An 18,765-nucleotide genomic window follows, 5' to 3' on the forward strand; every position below is an offset into this window, starting at 1 on the left:
AGCAAGAGAGGATACTTCCTCAAAAAACTTTGCCTTTCCCTTGAGACTGACTGCCTTGAATCTTAGACTGGTTGATTGGAGTCTATGGCCATCTTAGAGCATAGGATAATGGATGTATTCCCAAACCACTGCCCAGCTCCAGGCCCCAGTTTTGCATTCTGTGAAATGGGAAAAGTGAAGAAGCTGTTTCACTGAGGCACTTTGACAGCTTCAGGTGGAAATCACTTTGTAACTGTCCATGCCTTGAATCAACCACCTATAGCCATTGCGACATTTCTGACCCTGCCCATGTGGAATAATTTTCTTGTGCACACCTTAAGCCTTTTTTCCGGCAACTGATGAACAGCCTAAATATCTGACCTTCCTGCCTTTCCCCACAGTTTGGCAGAAGTCACTTTCTGTGAGATGTTTGATGGATGTGTGCAGTCACATGGTTCACTGCAGAAGGCAATGTTCCCTTGAGCTGTCCCCGCTTAAACTGTAAGGAGAACTTGCACATGTGAGACTGTATTCAATACTGGTAAAGCACAAGCAGACCTTGTGGGAGAACGCTCAGCATGTGTCACTCATGCAAAAAGCAGTAGAGGCCACACAGCCATTTGCATGTCCTAGTGTGTCAATACCACCTTTAATGACACAACCTCAGAATAATATATCTAAAAAATAAACAAACAGACTTCTGGGCACACCAGCACCTTTCCTATCTTTTCAGAGGCAAAGTGCTCAAAACACCAGTTTGCTGCTTCTATTACATACCAGTCAGTCTAATAAAAGCTGTTAACATTTCCTCAGCCTTTGTCTAGTTTTTGCTTCTAGAACCACTTGATGGTAGGAGCAGAATAGCATAGGACATGCTCACTACAGGGTTACAGTTACACTTTCTTGGGGTGCTGGGGGCTGTTTTGATTAATTTCTTTATATTTTGATCTCATACCTTTTGCGTATCTTTTAAAGCAAGAGACTTCAGATTCCTTCTTGACCTTTCTGATGACCATTTTGTTTAAAAAAAAAAAAAAAAAAAAAAAAAGAAATCTTTCCTTTGGGCACTTTGCATTGACACCAAGAAAATGTTGAGATATCTTTGAGCCAGACTTGAAATTTTTACCCCCACTTCTTATCCTTATTTTTCACATCCATCAGTTGCATTGGTACCAGGTTGGAAGGCAGCAAGAGCATTAGAGGCTTTATTTTACACTTTTCCTGTGATTACTTGTACAAGCTCTGCAAGGACAGTTCACATCATCTCTGTACTCTGGAAATGACACCTGGACATCTTATATTAATGTTTTGGGTTGAGGTTTCTTTAACAAATTGCAACAAATTACCACAGTTCTCCATCTCCTGTTGTCCTCGAACCTTGTCTGCTATTCTGGGAGATGAACAAATAGTCAAACACATTACAGCACTCAGTGCAAAGGTTAGGGGAGATCAATATTGGCTAACAGGTCAGATGGGATAACATACCAGTCCTGGCCATAAAATACACTTTAATGTTCTGTCTGCCCATTTTAGAAAATTTACAGGCTTTTTGTTGGTAACAATAACAAAATTTGAGGAATGTTATAAAACAATTTTGCATTCCATTTCGCTTAGAGAGTACCTTATACAGTCTATTAAACAGCCTTTGGGAGCTATAATTAAGTGCTTTGAAGCGTGTTTGGGACAGTTTTGTTTCAGGCTTTGCCTCCAACCTCTTTGGCTTGAAAAAAACATGCTTGTTTGCAAGAAAATGACGATTGCATTTCATTGAAATTAGAAGTTGGCTGGGAAGGCTGCTTGGCCCAGAAGCACCCTGGTACTGCTGGTGCTTCTGTGGGCTTGGAGGAAGCCTTAGCTGCCTCTTGTAACAACTAATTAAAAAAAAATTAATTCCTTCTTTTTATTTTGGATCTACCTCAAATTATTTTGTTCCTCATTTTGCAATCCCTTTACTTAATTTGTTGTGGAGTAAACAAAAATAACTCACCCCAGGGAACCCAGTGGTGTTCTTCCTTTCCTGTTGGTCAAGACATGTCTGAAGCGTTGCATGATTACAAAATGATGTTGCTGCTGGACTTGAGGAATGAGAAGAGTCCAGTTCAAGAGTCCTGAAATAGACATTTGGAGACTCAGCAAGAATCAACTGGAAATTGTTCTTCTTCCCATCACTGGAAATAAATGGCAAGTGCAGGGTGGCAGCGTCTGCTGCTGCCCACCAGCACTGTCTCGGTGAGGATGAGCCCTGACAGGGCCAGCAGCCTCTTGGCAGCCCCTCAGCTCCTCTGGGGCAGCATCAGCCTCTGCAGCTGTTCCCTACACACCAGACCTGGGACAGCTTCTTCTGCACTTGAATTAAGCCACCAAACCCATTAAATAGTACTATTTTTCACAGCATTTAAATTCTGTTTCAATATAATAAAGAGTAAAAAAGAATAATTTGAAAAATGGATAAAGGGCTTGCTTCCCTTATCTTTCTGTATCTGGGGTTTTATCTTCTACTAGCCAAAAATGCAAGTTTCTTTCTCAGTGTACATAACACCTTGTTTTTTAAAATGCTCAGGGCTCTAGGAGCTGGGGCTTTAGTTAAATACCATCATCCTCACTGTAATAGGGTGCAGCTGGGAGCCACAGCTGACCCTGGAATCAGTTGCTGGTGGCTGCATTTTGTCCTCGCCTAGGGACTTGCAAATGACCCAGGCACTACCCAGGGCAGGTGGCCCTGCTGGCTGGGTGGGCAGCGCTCCAGCAGTGGAAACATTTTGCCAGTGGTGCTCAGTGTGTTGTGCTTCGCTCATACGGATCCAGAGCTTGCTGGTTTGGGCAAAGCCTGTCTTCTCATGGGATGGCCTAAGTCTGCATGAGTCTGCTTCTGCTGGACAGGTTTCCATCCCCAAGACTGTGTGACTCTGGAGGAATTTTTGTCTGCCTGAGGCGGCACTAAGCAAAGCTCAGCCTCCAGCTGGCACTGCTTGATGGCTCAGCCATGGGTTCTTGCAGCCCATCAAATCCTGCTCTTGTCCATTCCTTCTGCCCAGTGGCTGCACCCTGGTATGAAAGGAGTCTGACTGACCTCAGCCCCTGTTCTAGGTGATTACATCCATAGCACAAAAATCAGCTGTGCACCATAGAGAAGATGTTCCTACAGCTAGTCTTGTAGACCTAGGGCCAGTCAGTGTGGCTGTGGTGGTAGTGTGGAATGTCACCTATGTCCAGAAGGCACAGGCTAAATGTATTTCTGAGTAGCTCCAGAAGGTCTAGGCCTGGGATAATCCCTCACTCAGGGACTACTCACCTTTTCAAACTGAAGATATTCTCCCATAGACTTAATGGGAAATCCCCAAAGCAAAAACCTAAGGGGCAATAGGAAGGGTTAGTCAGAGGCCTTTCTCTTGGGCTGAGAGTGGTATGTTGCAGACAGGAGATGGGAAGAAAGAACAGGTCACCACTGGTCCTAATCTCTCTTGAACTCCTGGGGGAAACTGAGGCATATGTTCACATATCTGTTTTCCAGCCTTCTCCCTGAAGCAGACTGCATGGCCTCCAAGCAGCAAGCACAGGCAGCCCAAACCCTCCACCCCAAAGCACTCAGTGCACTCCGGACCCAGCGATGTCTCCAAGGCAGGCGGAGTTGAAGGCACATCAAAAGCAGCCCTTCCAGTTGCCTTTGCAGGGCAGTGCTGGTGGAGATTGAATCTAGTGATTACTTTAAGGGATTTGCTGTGTCTCTGTGTCTTTCTTTATCCCTCTCTCTCCTCTCTCTCTTTTTTTTTTTTCCTTTCTTTCTCCTTTCCCTCCCTCTTATCCCTTTCGTGGTGCATTTGTCTTCAAGGAACCTGGGGTGTTCTTTTCATCAGTTCAATCTCTCTCTGGCACTTGAATCCTGATTGGCTGAAGGACTTAGGGAAAAAAAAATCTTTCATTAAGTAGATAATCTCTTCTTAGGAAGTTCTGTGGCTCCATTTCACCAACCCCCTTTAGCTCTTACTTTAGGATTGGTTACCCTTTGCAGAAGTTGGGATTCAGGGGGCATGCACCTCTTCATCACACCAGGACCGCCGGGTGGAAAATAACTCCATCCCTTCCCTAATTTTGTTGTGTTTATTTTTTTGGTTTTTTCTTTTCCCCCCCTTTTTTCTTTCCTTTGCTCGTGGTGGTACCCAAGCTTCTTTTTTTTTTTCCCTTTTTTTTTTTTTTTTTTTTTTTGAGGATCTCCTTTCTCTCTCTTTATTTGGATTTTATATTTCACATGGACCCTTATCTGGGCATCTTCTTCCTCACTCCCTTCTTCCAATCCTGCTGTGCCTGGTGAGTATCAAGAGCATCTCAGTCTGTGCCACAGGCAGGTGCTCTTCCCGGACACCCTAAAGAAATTCCTCTCCACTTTCCTAAGTGCCCCCTCTTTCCCACTTAGCTCAGCTATGGTCTTTAATGGGACCAGATATTTAACTAAGTACCAGCACACTCATTGGCAGAGAGATTTGATCTAAGAAAGATGTCTTTTTCCCCTGCACCTCCTAACAATAACTAGCTACACAGCCAAATCTTGAGCTGGAGTAAGGTAGAATAGAGGACAGTGGATGCATTGGATTCAGTCTCACTTCTAACTGGGAAGATAATGCAACAGGAAAGTCAAGGATTTCTGTTTTTCAAGGCTCACAGTCAGCTTGTCTTAATCAAATCAAGTGGGGCTTCTCTTGCACTCCCTGAAGAAGACAGTCCCTGATTAAGAGCTCAGAGACAGCAGGGGTGAGTTAGATCCACAGGAGCATCACTCTAGAGGAGCAGCCTGAGACTCAGGCTCCTTGGCAGGCACAGGGTAAAAATATATGTCTGAAATGCATGTATTAAGATTTCCTGGGGAGAAGCTATTGGTACAGAAATTGTTATAGCTTGGTTCCCAACCATTTGGGTCCTGTCAGTCCTGTAGTCATCTCTTACAGGCCTCCTGTTTTGTCTTAAGCCTAGTTTTACATTTATTTCCAGACATGTTTGATAGAGGTGAACAGGAGAGTACACTTGCATCAAATCTCTTGTCTTGCGGAGTGTATCTATCTCATTCCCAAAGTGGGATGGACTCAAATGGCCTGGCTCTATAGGGACTTTTTTCCTATGTGATTTTTACTGACTACTCAAATATTGTTCTCCAGTTCTGTGATACCATGAGGAATCTGGTCAGTGGATTACAGACTTATCTCTCACAGCAAGGAAAGTCTTTTCCGATTCAGTTACTAAAATCCCCTTCCGCCCCCAGAGAAGATCCTGAGGGTTATTACCATGGATGAAGGAATCAAAATTACAGAAAGAAAAACTCATTGCCGTTAGGTTGGGAGTGAAATTTATGGTATTTCAGAGATTTTCCACTCCATTAAAAGAATGGGCAACAATTTGTATATGTCTAAGTGTTACACAGTAGCAAACTCAAGCTAAGTGTCCCTTCTGGAACAAGAGCAGTGTGCGTTATGCGGAGAGGCTGGGCAAGTACTCATGCTGCTTTTATTTTTCTTTTTCTGCTCTACCTGTATATGTCTCATACCTTCCTCAGTATAAACAGGCTTAGGATACATTAAAGGATTAAAAAAAAAAAAAAAAAAAGGCATTTTACATTAACAGTTTGAAGGGGAGAAATTTCTGAGGACAAAGTAGAGTTAAATAGAGAAATCCCAGGTATTTGCAGCAGAAGTTGAATGTCTAAATTCTCTCTCTGCCTGTCAGGAGAAAAGTTTACAGCTCGAGATAGCCCCACTTCTCTCTGAATGTTGCTAGTAGATCATGATTTCCAGAGAGAAAGGAAAATGGTAAACTTACTCAAAATTAGCATAGTGCACACACTGTCCCTTAACTCCTGATGAGGAGAAAGCAAGGTTCATGAGAATTGTACAATAATCCTGCCTGCAATTTTTGCTGGTCCTTCGTATCGGATCCATTAGCTTAAAGTGCAACAAGATTCTTCTTTTCTTGTGATTCAGTCATAAGATCTGGGAGGTAGGGGACAACATAATATAGATGAACAACAGTTATTTTTATATCTATATGGTCACTTCCCTCCGCTGAGTATGGATTAGATTCTGCTGTGTCAGCTAGGTTGTGTGTTTCAAAATATGAGGGTTGGATTTAGGAACTAAAACCCAAACAAATACAACAAAACAGAGAGAAGAAAAAAAAAAAACAAAAAAAAAGCTCCAAAAATTCTTGAGTTGCCTCCCAATCTCTTATCTTGTGAGAATAATATAACACTCTCTAATGCAGCAGCTTATTTCTAAATTTTGAATTTTTGTTTTAACACTTTGGCTGTGCAATTTTGCCTTTAGTTTCCAGTGTCTGGCTTTCTAATAACTTGAGAAAGCTTGTACTTGAGCGCAACATTCAGATCCAAAGTGAAAAGTATCAATTTTCTGTATTCAAATAGCAAAAGTAAAGACCTAAATACAGCTTTACAGCTTTATAATTTTTTTAAGAGCTGAACCAGCAGCACAGTAGCATGAATAGGTGATAGCAAACGAATACTTTAATGGCAGATTTGATAAGGCATATTAAACTGAGAAGTAGGATGCTGTTACTGATTAAATTGTAACTGAGCAGAAATTGGCAAAGGCTTCTTAGTGTTTGGTATGTGTAAAGTATAATGGTGCATCTGTTTGGCCAGGTTATTTGCTTTTGGGTTCAATAAAACAGTGACAGAATTCCTGCACAGGTATTCGCTACCTTCGAGACAATTTCCTAATATTGGATGCAATGAAAATCACTTGCCCTACATTTGGTTTTTACCTGAATTCCTAGAGTCATCGTGAGGGAAGCAGCATGCACTGCCAACAGCCCTACGTGGGCTGGGAAGAGGGCTGAAGAACTCATTGGGAGTCCTCTCTCTACCTGCTGAGGTCCCTCTGTGCTCTGTTTCAGTCTGTGCAGTGTCATTCTGTAGTTTGAAGGTGGAGGGAAAGAGGGTTACACAGCTAGAAGCCCTGTAAGCTTTCTCAGAGAAGAGAAATAATTTCCTCTCATGTGTGTGGTTTCAAAAGGTTTTAAATCAGTGTGGTGACACTGAAGTCACGGGAATTGGTCTGGTTTACACCCGTTGTGGATGCAGCTAGCTAGTTTGTTTAGGACTACATTTTGCTTTCCTTTAACGTGGTGTGGAAAATAGCGGAAATAAATCCATTACAATCACAGTACAGAGACAAAAAAGAAGACAGATTCATTTTCATAGTGATTCCTATTTGCAGCACAGAGATGACTCTAGTGGTATTATCAATATTGCACTACATGTGTGGAACAAGTGTGGTAATTGCTCCCTGCTGGAGACTGTATTCAGAATAGAGATGCATTTCTCTTAGCCAGATCATACAAGTAAAGAGAGAGTGCATGGATTTTGTCTCCATTATTGTATTTCCTTCCCTTGCAGCACAAATAAGAAAAATTTCAGCTAGCCTCCAGCCACATGACAGTCCTGTCTCCCCTTCTTCTGAATCTACTTGCAGCTGCAAGAGTTAAATGTGGGGGGTCAAGTATACCAGTGTAAATGAATCCTTCACTTGTCTAAGTCCCACAAACCCGCCCAGCAGCGTGCCTGCCTGTTGATCAGAGAGCTCAGGGAAATGCCTTTTCTCTCTCCAACTTAATAAAAATGTTTAGAATACCCTGCTGGGAAATTGCTACTGTACCATTTGCTCAGCTGCAGACGGTGAATTGGCATATCCTGAACATGACCTTTCTGTGAACCTTGAGGTTTATCCCACGAAGACCAGATCCTCTGCTTCAATGCAGTTATGTCAACTGACACCTGCTAACAGGCTGGGTTGCCTTAAATCCTGGATTCGTGCGTTACTGTCCTCCTAAAATCACCCTTGCAACTGCTCCTGATTCAAGATGTTCCTAATTCAAGACATGGCTGGCAAAGGTTTGAAGCAAACCGTTCTTATACACTGCAAATTTATTTTTTCCTGCCCAGGTTGGAAGCAATGAAGATGGGATGTATCTCTTGCTTTGGCCACAAAAGCAATATGAGAGGGCTTGCAGTTCTCTAGATTTTGCCTACACCAGGGCACTTTACCAAAGTTTTCTCACAGCTGCACCTAGGGGCTCAGATTCATAGTGACACCATCCTGAGTGTGGTCCCCATAGCAAAGCGCTTGAGGTCAAGGCAAAGGACAGGAGGGAAACCAGATGGAAAAACAAGTTGTTCATGCTGCTATCCAGTTGCATTAGGATGGGGACCCATGGAGCTTACACAGCCTGAATAGCCCCAGGTTCATGGCCCTGTGTGATTCAGGTCACCCAGTGCTCTAATCACTTGGCTACAGATGCCGTCTCTCCAAGTCCCAGGAAATATTTAATTAGCCGTACAATGCAGAAGCAGTTCCCAAAGGAAAATTCCTCTGCAGAACAGCCATCAATTTCATGCTAAAGTACTCATGGGGGCTGGAGCACAGTCGGGTCTGAATCCCAGGCCTGGAACAAAGGGAAAGGATCTCCTGCTCTTGTAATGCCCTGACACAGCCCCCTCTCTCCTATTTTGACCCAGAGGAATCTTTCCCAAAGCAGGCTTCATCAATATGGGCACATTCCCACCCAAAACAAAACAAAAATAATCCCAACAGTAGACCTGCCAGAGTGAAACTTAGCAAACTAGTTCTCTCAACTCTTTCTAAACTGTCAGTAACAGCAAAATCAAATTTCTTGTGACGTATCTCAAAGAAGATCTCTGTGAGGGCAGTTCTAGCAAAGGTGAAACAGGCTTGCTGACCACAGAGCAGTTTTCCATGGCAGAGAAACATCCTCTCTAAATCTCTTACGTGTCTGATGTCTGGGCACCAGTTCTGCTGCCCTGTCTGCCCCCATGTCCGCAGCAGGGCTGCTGCACGACTACACTTTGTCCCTCAGTTTAGGGCAGCAGTGCCTGCTTCTGCCTGTACTTGCGCCCACCCTGAGATACCATCATACCCTCTCTGCTGGATTTATAGCACAACAGGACTGTGCCTTTCTCTTCCATACCAGAGGTACCTGTGGCTCCAAATAGCATTGTCTGAAAACACACAGGAGGCAAAACCCATACCCTAACCTGTGCCTTTCTTCCCTGCATCCAGCCACTGTCTGCCCAGCTACTGGGATTTTCAGGGAATGGAGAGGAGCTAGAAAAGCAGCAAGCATCAGTGCATGCCAGGTAGCTCATCTGCAGAATGGACCTTGCTGCTGCGCTGAAAGGACAGTGTGGGTTAAGGCTCTGACAGGGCTAGCTGGAAAGTAAAAGCACTCTCCACTGAGAGACATCCAGTATTTGAAGCAGAACATCATCTCAAGAAGAAGCTGAAGCGCACACTTTCTCTCGATACATGCTGTAGCATTTTCCTGATCACTCACTGAGAAGTCTCAACCTACTCATTGCACTTCTCTGGCCTCAGTGTCTTCCCCTGGGGATAACAGCACTCACTCACTTCTCTGAAGTGCTGGGTGTTGGCGGGTTAGTTGTCCAGGAGACTCACCAGAAGTGATGAGAGCTGTTTTGCACACCTGGAGATACTGGAATGAGGTATTTGCAGGAGAAACCTCCCTTTTCTTGTTTCATTCCTGGCTAGGGATATTTGGGTTTGGTTCTTGGGCCTTTTTAAAGCCTCAGTCCTTTCTGCCATAACACAGCTAAGCTAGATTCACCCAGCGATCCTCCACATTTCTAACAGTGGTCACTGCACCACACAGAGTCCTAACACTGAGCATTTTCACTGAAACAGTTTTCTTGCTGGAGAAAGAAGCTTGGACCAGTCAGCATCAGTTCTGCTCTGCAAACCCCTGCCTGGGGAGAAGGATGGGGACTGGCTATGCTGCCTTGTGGCCCTTTACAGCTTCAATGGCAACACCAGAATGTTTAATTCTGGTTCAGAGCACCTTCATGCCCCCATACCCACCCTGTGCAGGAGGACAAGCGTGTTTGTGCTCATCACCATAATGTGACTAAGAAGCGAGGGTGTGTGACCAGAGATGGCACTGCAGGAAAACAAGGGAGCAGAATATGGGGAGATGCTGTTGTGATACACACTGCGAAAGAGCAGTGGTGTGACCTCCTACTTCCCTTGGCTTGGTGGTGCAGGGAGAGTAGTGCTGGGATATGGTCGTGCTTGTGGGGCTAGACACAGCACTACTTTGAGTTAAGCCAAGCAGTGGTTTGGTGAGGTAAAAAGCACAACTGGGGCAACAGGAAAATACTTAAAAAATAGGAGGATTGTTATGAAGGGAAGCTGTGAAGAGGAAAGAAAAATGAGGGAGCAGTGAGAGGGTTGCATTTCAGTACATCCTGGGTGAGAGAGCAGGATGGGGGGGAAGGAGAAGGCACCATCCTGACTCACAGGGAACAACAAGGGGAAGAGACCAAAGGTGGCTGCAGCCAGGAGACAGGCAGGCTGCAGGGGGTGAGAAGGGAGCCCTGGGATGCCAGGCATTCCCCAGGCCTCTCTGCCATCAACCCCTCCCCACTGACACTGTCTCTGTCTTCCAGGTCAGTGAATAATTTCCTGATGACGGGCCCCAAGGTAAGAGAAATCCTTTTGATCTCTGTCCTGATTCCACTAAACCTAGGGAGGGAGGGGCTACTCCTTCCCACTCCTCTCTGTCCAGCCTTGGCCAGAGGCCCCCTCATCCCCAGGATTCCAGCAATGAGGCAGAGGAGGACCAGGAATGGCCAGCTATGAGCTGCATCTCCTTGGGCTGTGTCAACCCTGAGCAAAGCTGGCCTAGGGTTCTTGAAAACTGTTTGGGGCCAGATTTTGGAGTTTTGTCCACTGGCACCACCTGAGGCTCTCACCTGTCAGCTATTGTCTCCTGATGATCAACTTAGCATCAGGACCTATATTCATCTAGTTGGAAAGGTACTTTCTTTAGGCCCTGAAAACCACACTTCCCTGAGGAGCACAACTGGAATTGCCAGTACCTAATTCAGTACCTTTGATTCCTTGCCTCTTTTCACCCCCTTCAAAGGCTTTTTTTCCTATCCAGGACCATCTATTTTTGTTCTGGCTATTCCCAGTAACATCGCCAAGTCTGTTTAGCTCTTCCTACATCTCAGTGCTATCGTGAAGCAACCTTGCCTCAGAGACCTGAGTGTCCCCCAGGGGCAGGGGAGCTCCCTGGTCTCTGAAGAGAAGTCTCTGCTTCCTCTCGTACTGGAGACATAAGGGGTTCTCCATTGCAGTGGCTGGCTGGCACATCTCCTAACATGGCTAACAGCCAGCAGCTCAGCCTTCTCCCTGTGGGAGGCTCAGGCTGACCCAGCACAGCAGAAAATGCATTTGCTGCTGCTGCTGCTGCTGGTGAGCTCCACTCTCCAGGGGAGCTGGGCCTGAAAGGTCTCCTCATCTCTGCACCTCTTGACTCTGTGAGATAGCATGAAAGTTATTTTCAGTTGAATGCCAGCCTCCCAGGGACCCTGAAGCCATGTTATTCCTGCTGTTTGCACTGTGCTTCTGCAGCTTTCTAGACCCCAAAGCAGCAGGGCCCACAATATGCAGCACAGGGTGGGAAATCTACACCTGCATCATCCCCACTGCTGCATAGGAAGCAGCTGGGGCTGCAGCACCTTTGCACTGCCTGCAATGGATATCAGAGCTGCTGAGTGACTCTCGTGGACCCTGGGGGTAGCCCTGGGACCCAGTGTCATCCACAGGGCTGTCTCTGCATGCTGGCCAGCATGTCCTAACTCAGATTTGGAAGTTAATGATGGGGAGGGCTGAAGCAGGACACACTCCATTCCCACTCCTGACTCACTGCTCTGCTCCTAGGCTTATCTCATCTACTCCAGCAGCGTTGCAGCGGGGGCACAGAGTGGCATTGAGGAGTGCAAGTTCCAGTTTGCCTGGGACCGCTGGAACTGCCCGGAGAGAGCACTGCAGCTCTCCAGCCACGGCGGTCTGCGTAGTGGTAAGGAAAGCCCTGGATATCACTATTGGGGCCCCCTTGCTACAAGTTAGAGCCCATAGGCTCCTCCTCTCTTCCTAAGTGCCCTCTTTTCTTCCCCATTCCCACCTGAGATGTGCCTCTCCCAGGAATGTCTCAGAGGGATCTTTCCAAGAAGCTCCCTCACCCATCAGCTCCCGGACACATGCTGGGATCTAGCTTCAAGACAAGGCAGCTTCACAATGCCAGCAATCACCTCTGGACTCACCAACGCCCAGGTTGTGCAGCAAAGAATTGCCCCACCAACCCTCACACAAGTGGCTCCCAATCTGTCATGGGCTACTGGACACACCATGCCTAGGTGGAGTCTCTCATCAGGGCATCCCAGGAAGGCTAAGAACCAATGTGGGGTGGTGGGGTGGCAAGCAGAGGGCTATGGCTAAATGGAGCAGGAAAGAGTTCATCAGTGATTGTGCTCTGATCAAGAGGCAGGAGAAAAGTCTTCCCCCAGCATCTAGAGGTCAGAATTACCTTGGTCAGAAATCCAGCATCCATGACATATGCCACTGCAGGCATAGCATATTATGCTGTGGTCATCCTCATTGTTTCCCATTCCTTCTCTGTTTGCAGGTACCAGCAAATGTTTCCATTTATATCTGGTCCTTTAGACACATGTATGACTCTGGGCCAAGCTCGTAACTGCTCTGTACTGATAGAACTTGGGTATGGAGGAGAGTCTCAGGCCTCTGGTGGGGAGTGGCAGCAGGTGAGGGACCAGAATCCCAGACAGAAGTGGACAGAGGTTTCAAAGTGGGGCCTTGAGGAGGCAACTGCAGAGCAAAGTAACACTCTGGGACTGGGAACAGGCCCCTGAATTTTTCCTGTCAAGCTTATCTGCTTGTATACAGACCTTACTGGTATCAAACAAAAGCCAAAGGCTCGGGGAAGTCAGCTGGTGATCACCACACTGATCCTGGTGGTAGGTATGGTCACTGCTCTGAGGCCTGGACAGTGTCCAGCAGAAGGTAAGGTTGAAGGAGGCTGTGATCCTTGGAGAGGGCCCCCTCTCCTCTGGGGTGTGACAGTGAGACGTAGGGGACATGCCTGTGTAGTATCCCCACAGCTGAGCTCCCACAAGGACAGCCAAGTGCTAAACTCATCCACACTTTTGAAAACAGCATGAATCAGACTGATTTGGGAGCTTTGGTCTTCATGCAGTTCAAACCAAAACTAAGCTAATCTGACATGTAAAGTCTCCTCTTCACCCCACAAATCACTGCCCATTGCAGATCTCTTCATACACAGTCCTCTGCAAGGTAGGAGTAATTTCTAACACTGGCCTTGCCATGAAATCTTCATCACATCTGCTTTCCTTGTATTCCCACTTGACAGCAAACAGAGAAACCGCTTTTGTCCATGCCATCAGCTCTGCAGGTGTCATGTACACGCTGACCCGGAACTGCAGCCTGGGGGATTTTGACAACTGTGGCTGTGACGACTCCCGCAACGGACAGCTGGGTAAAGAGAGATGAGCTGACATCCCTCTCTCACTTCCCAGGCAGCAGGAGACAGCTCTTCTCTCCTGAGGCCTGCAGAAACAACTCCTTCTCCTGGGCCCTGTATCTGGAAATAGTGCAGAGAGCAGAGCTGTACCTGGCTCAAACCAAAGTAGCTCCTATGGAAGCTAATGAGTCCTCCCCCAGTTTACACCAGCCGAGGTCAAGCTGTTGAGGTTTTCCATTACTTTTTAAATGAGCAGGAAAGAAGAGGGTTGCAGTTTCCCTGGTTTGAATCAAGAAAACTCTGTTTAAGCTGATGGAGGGAATAGCTGTATCATACAGGCAGAGGAGAGGATCTGATACCATGCACGTAACAGGCAGGTCTGGTTAGAGCAGTGCTGACCAGGGACCTTGAGGCTCCCAGTGTCTGTAGGATCAGAGTGATCACAGAGCAGAATCATTAGGAGGGAAAGCAGAGTGGCATTCATAGACCCTTCCAGTGTTTGTCAGCATAGCAGGCACATGAGACCACAACCAGGAGAACTGCTGTGGCAGCACACAGTCTTCACCCCATTGTTGTTGCAGTGGTACCCAGGCCTGCAGCTGCTAAGTAGCCCTGGGTGGGGAGCCCCTGGCTGTACTGCTCCAAGCTCTCCACTCAGCTTCCATGGAAAACATTGACATTTCAGTCTTTTGTTTTGAATGGAAAGAGGTCAAATTTCAAATTACCAAAATCTTTTAAAAGTCATTTCCCACCCAGCCACACTGGGCAGTCAGTGCCTGGCAGTTCTGACAGACCTCTGGAGTATCCAATATTTAATAATTTGCTGTATTGGCTAATAGTTTTTTTAAACCAGCCACTGCTTCTTACATGTCCAAGGCATGGCATAGTCCATCTTTAGCAAAGCAAGACTTTGGGCACACCAAACTTTATGTCCTCTGGAAAATTAAGTTAGTCATGCTCCACTTCCTTCCCTCAAAACCTGCCTGTTTTCCACGAAAATTTTCCACTGTGAACTTAAAACCTTGAAAGGCAAAGGAAACTTTTGGCCTTGCCCTGAACAGTGTGATTCAATTCTAAATGCTGTTGTGATGAATCCAAGTTGGTGAACGTTGTGTTCTCCCTTTGGTCCCAGTTCTTGATTTGGACTTCATCATCTACTGCAATTGCCCACCTCTCATGAGACACTCCTGCCTTTCCCTGAGAGAGGGGACATGATGTTTTTGAGGAAGTCCAGGCAAGGGCCAGGCCTTTCAGTAGAAGCACAAGGCCATTAAGCAACTACAAAGATGCACTGCACAGGTATTTAAGGGTCAGAAAGTTCCAGATTTCAAATCTTCATAAAGAATGTGTATTTTTCTCTAGGAGGAAAAGAAGCAAAGTGCATGATATGTTTCCAGTCAACTGAGCTAAGCTATTGAGCTCCCATGTAGTTAAGGAAAGTACCCCTCACATCTTTCTGTGTAGTTTCCCAGTTCTGTGCTGATTCCTTTGTTTCTTTATGATGATTGGGAACGCAGAACATTCTGAGAGGCCAAACATGCTCCTAGGATTCTGAGTGTACCAAAAAGAGTGCCTCCTCAATATGGGCATGCCAGGCTTGGGCTGTTGCCTGAAAGAGGGGAATATGCTCCTTCTGAACAGGATGTATGCACCAGCCTGCTAATCTATGTTAGCAAGATGCCATCCTTGTGAATCAATTCAAGTCAGGATTTGAGAGAAGGTGATTACAGACCCAAAGCCTTATATGTGAAAATGAGAATTAATGTAGAAAGCCTGGAAATTCCTGGAACTGCCACACAAGATATACCCCTTTGCTGCCTGGCATGAGCCCAAAGGAAGGGAATTGTGGAGCATCATGAGGCAAAAGGCTAAATTTGCCCCACAGCCTCTGCTCGATCCCATCTCTTCTGAGACCCTTTCTTGGCCCCAGAGCCACAAGCCAGGCAGGTGAGGGGCTAGTTCCCTGACAGCACATATCTCATCTCCTATCCTAGGGGGGCAAGGCTGGCTGTGGGGAGGCTGCAGCGACAATGTGGGCTTTGGGGAAGCCATTTCCAAGCAGTTCGTGGATGCCCTTGAGACTGGACAAGATGCCAGAGCTGCTATGAACCTGCATAACAATGAGGCAGGTAGAAAGGTAAGCCACTCTCTCCCTCCAGACCTGACAGCACATACCAGATTGGCTCTGGCCATTCACCGTGGAGAATCTCCACTTGCTGTGGCTGAGAGCACATGTCCAGAAGAAACAACTACCTTGCTGAGGAGGAGGATATGGAAGCAGTATTGATGTGATGCGTGGTGTTTGTTCTAAGGTAGAAATTCTTCTGTGATTATACTGCTAATGGCTTTTTGCTGTCCTCTTTCTCCCAGTTCAAGTAAGGGAGAAGCAAAACTGCAAGCTTTAAGCCAGCAAGCTCTGGGCAGGACCACTGTGTAGGGAGCATTGTTGGAAAACCCCCTCCACAGGCCTGGAGCCATGTTTCTCCTTGCACCGCTATACAGGAATGACACCTCTGGGCTCGTTCCTGAATCCTTTCTCTCTCCTCACCCTGTAGGCCGTGAAAGGGACCATGAAGCGGACTTGCAAATGCCATGGTGTGTCAGGGAGCTGCACAACGCAGACCTGCTGGCTACAGCTGCCTGAGTTTCGGGAGGTGGGCACTTACCTCAAGGAGAGATACCACAAAGCCCTGAAGGTGGACTTGCTGCAGGGAGCAGGGAACAGTGCTGCCAGTCGGGGTGCCATTGCTGAGACCTTCAGCTCCATCTCCAAGAAGGAGCTGGTCCATTTAGAAGACTCTCCTGACTACTGCCTGGAGAACAAGACACTGGGGCTGCTGGGCACAGAGGGCAGGGAGTGCCTGAAGAGGGGCAAGGCACTCAGCAAGTGGGAGAAGCGGAGCTGCCGGCGGTTGTGCGGGGACTGTGGGCTGGCGGTGGAGGAGAGGCGAGCTGAGATGGTGTCCAGCTGCAACTGCAAGTTCCACTGGTGCTGCGCTGTGCGCTGTGAGCAGTGCCGCAAAAGGGTCACCAAGTACTTCTGCGTCCGCAAGGAGAAGCGCGAGCGGAGCGGGGGTGGCGGAGCCAGCCGCAAACTCAAGAGAAAGCTCTGACTTGCCTCTCTTTCTCCTGTCTGCCCCTCTCCTCTCCTGCCCTCCCCATCAGCCCCTGGCACCATTGCCCTTTGGCTTAGTTTTATTGCATTCCCAGTGCTCCTTCACTGTGTCTTGGGCAAGGCAAAAAAAACTTGCACAAGCCCCTAGGTCTTGGCCATATAAGGCATTTCCCCTTACTGCAGTGGGTGATGACTTCTGGTGTCAGAAGACAAGATGAGATTTGGTCCCTTCAACTCAGTTGCTCTATCCAGTGGTGATGGTTTTACCACTGAACATGCCAGTAGTCTTGGTGGCTCCTGCTGTTTTGAGTTAGTCTGTTCCTCAAACAAGCACCTGCTCTAAGCTTTTGAGTAAATGAGATCAACACTTAAGAAAACACAAGGAAGCTGAGATGACACCACCAGAGATGGGCAATTCAGAGTGGTAATCCCTAAAACAGAAGAGGCTTCTAGTACCTAAAAAAAATAGGGGCAGTAAAAATAGTTACTACCTTTTATTAAGCCTTACACTATGAGGGAATAGAAAAGGCATGTGACTTCTTCCTGCAGCAAGCCACCATGCAGCATCACTTCTCATCCTTTGACAGCTTTGCTAAGCTCTCTAGTGCTTTACTTTGCATTTGAGGTGGCAGGAGCAAGACTGAAGCTGCTGCTTGACTTGCCCATCAAACAGCTGTTCAAAAGAGTAGTCCCATCACTTGCTTTTTACACACATTCTCTGTATTTTGTAATCATGCAGGTCTGATCTCCCTTTCCACCCCAGTATCCCTGCCAAAGCCTTTGACTGATGCCATAAAGATGCCCTCACACTTACTAGGACCCTCTTTCCTCCCAAATCTCTCACCAGAGTGGAGCTGCCAGCCAAGCCCATTCCCCACCTCCTGGTGTACTTGCCAAGCACTCTTAACCTGTCAGCTAACTAATTACACACTTCCTCCTAGTTTGAGAAAATAACCTTGGTTACTATTTAATGGTATTGTAAATAGGAAAGTGAAGCACTTTGAAGTTTAATTTATTGCACAGTTACTGTGGTGTATACATAAGATTTTCCTCTACTGCTTATTGTATATATTCTATGGGCTAAGCAAGCAGCAGGAAGATTTGGTTGATGCATCTGTTCCCTTACTGCAGTTGGGCTAGGCAGGGAAGAAGCCATCAGCTGCTTCCTGGGGGAAGCTCACTGCACCATCACAGTGATCTCCCCTGAACTCTGAGGTTATTGTCTACTTTGCTGTTTGAAATGCCCTTTAGCCAGATGAGAAGCCAGCAGAACTAAGTTACTGGCCATTAGACCTGTCTTGTAGCCAATATTTGTAAACCAATAGCCAATGCAATAAAGCAGTAGCCAAGTGCTTGCAAAATGCTGTTGTGTCTGAGTAGTTGGGTGGGTATTTTTCATACAATTGCATGTAGTTACAGTGCTGGAGACTAAAACACAGATGCTTACCCATCTGTTAAGCATAAGGGCTGACCAGTTACCTCCATGCAGCACAACCTTGGTCCCTACTAGCAGGTGAAAGGCCCTGCTCTCAGATTTTATGCCCATTGCCCATTGGAATGGGCTGCCTGGGGAGGTGGTGAAGTCGCCGTCGTTGGAGGTTTTCAGGAGGAGACTTGATAGGGTGCTTGGTGCCATGGGTTAGTTGTTTAGGTGGGTTGGACGTGATGATCTTGAAGGTCTCTTCCAACCTGGTTTATTCTATGTATTCATTTCGGGTTGCATCCACATGCAATGCAGCTGCCACAAGGGTGAGAGGGGAGGTGAGAGAGACTGCATTATCTACTTCAGAGATGATACACTGAAGATACTCCACACTCTCTCTGTGTCTCTTAGTAACCAAATACCCCCCCCCCCCTTGATCCTAGGACTACTTTGTTGAGGGTGAGAATTTGGACCTAGGGGAAGCTGAGGCCTCACCAGAGTAAGAGCATTTGTGTTACACTAATCTGGCTCTTCAAAAAGCGCAAAACCCCTGATCATCTTGGACCATTTTCAGGGAAACCTGAAGCACTTCCACTTCACACACAAGCCACCGGCTGTTTGTGCAATAATAGTTGTTAATACAGTGCCCCTGCCCTTGGACTCCCTTACATCTCTGTCAGCAGTCCCTCAGTGTCCCTGGGATGGGAACGCATCCTTGGGCAAAAAGGTGGCAAGGGCCTCTCACCCAGCAAGGAAAGCACAGACTGGCTTGAGAATCACTGCAAGCAAAGAGGACAGCATCTAACCTCTTGTCCCTCTGTGGCCCTGATTCCACAGCCAGCTGGAGACATAAGAAAAGATGATGTGG

The 18,765-nt window shown here is 46.8% G+C and overlaps 1 protein-coding gene across 2 annotated transcripts; it reads left to right on the plus strand.

The window, feature by feature from the left end:
- Positions 1–3,969: 3,969 nt before the first annotated feature.
- On the plus strand, positions 3,970–17,796 carry WNT8B (Wnt family member 8B). Of its 2 annotated transcripts, XM_068166146.1 has the most exons (6): positions 3,970–4,284; positions 10,463–10,496; positions 11,742–11,880; positions 13,249–13,374; positions 15,354–15,496; positions 15,915–17,796. In XM_068166146.1, exons 1-6 carry the CDS (start codon positions 4,226–4,228, stop codon positions 16,470–16,472), a joined length of 1,059 nt encoding a protein of 352 aa, XP_068022247.1. In that variant the 5' UTR covers positions 3,970–4,225; the 3' UTR covers positions 16,473–17,796. The 2 variants fall into 2 exon arrangements, with proteins under 2 accessions (XP_068022247.1, XP_068022246.1); XM_068166145.1 differs by lacking the exon at positions 3,970–4,284 and having other exon boundaries at positions 10,430–10,496.
- The last annotated feature ends 969 nt before the right edge of the window (positions 17,797–18,765 follow it).

Source organism: Melanerpes formicivorus, unplaced genomic scaffold (genome assembly GCF_026170545.1).
Source record: "Melanerpes formicivorus ecotype bairdi unplaced genomic scaffold, bMelFor1.0.p_v2 SCAF_98, whole genome shotgun sequence".
NCBI lineage: Eukaryota > Metazoa > Chordata > Aves > Piciformes > Picidae > Melanerpes > Melanerpes formicivorus.

Bases quoted from the DNA above. Each gene is read 5' to 3' on its own strand.
- WNT8B (XM_068166146.1), top strand. From the start codon at position 4,226: ATGGACCCTTATCTGGGCATCTTCTTCCTCACTCCCTTCTTCCAATCC. The intron at 11,881-13,248 runs GTAAGGAAAGCC...CCCACTTGACAG, and splicing joins CCACGGCGGTCTGCGTAGTG to CAAACAGAGAAACCGCTTTT. The intron at 15,497-15,914 runs GTAAGCCACTCT...CTCACCCTGTAG, and splicing joins ACAATGAGGCAGGTAGAAAG to GCCGTGAAAGGGACCATGAA.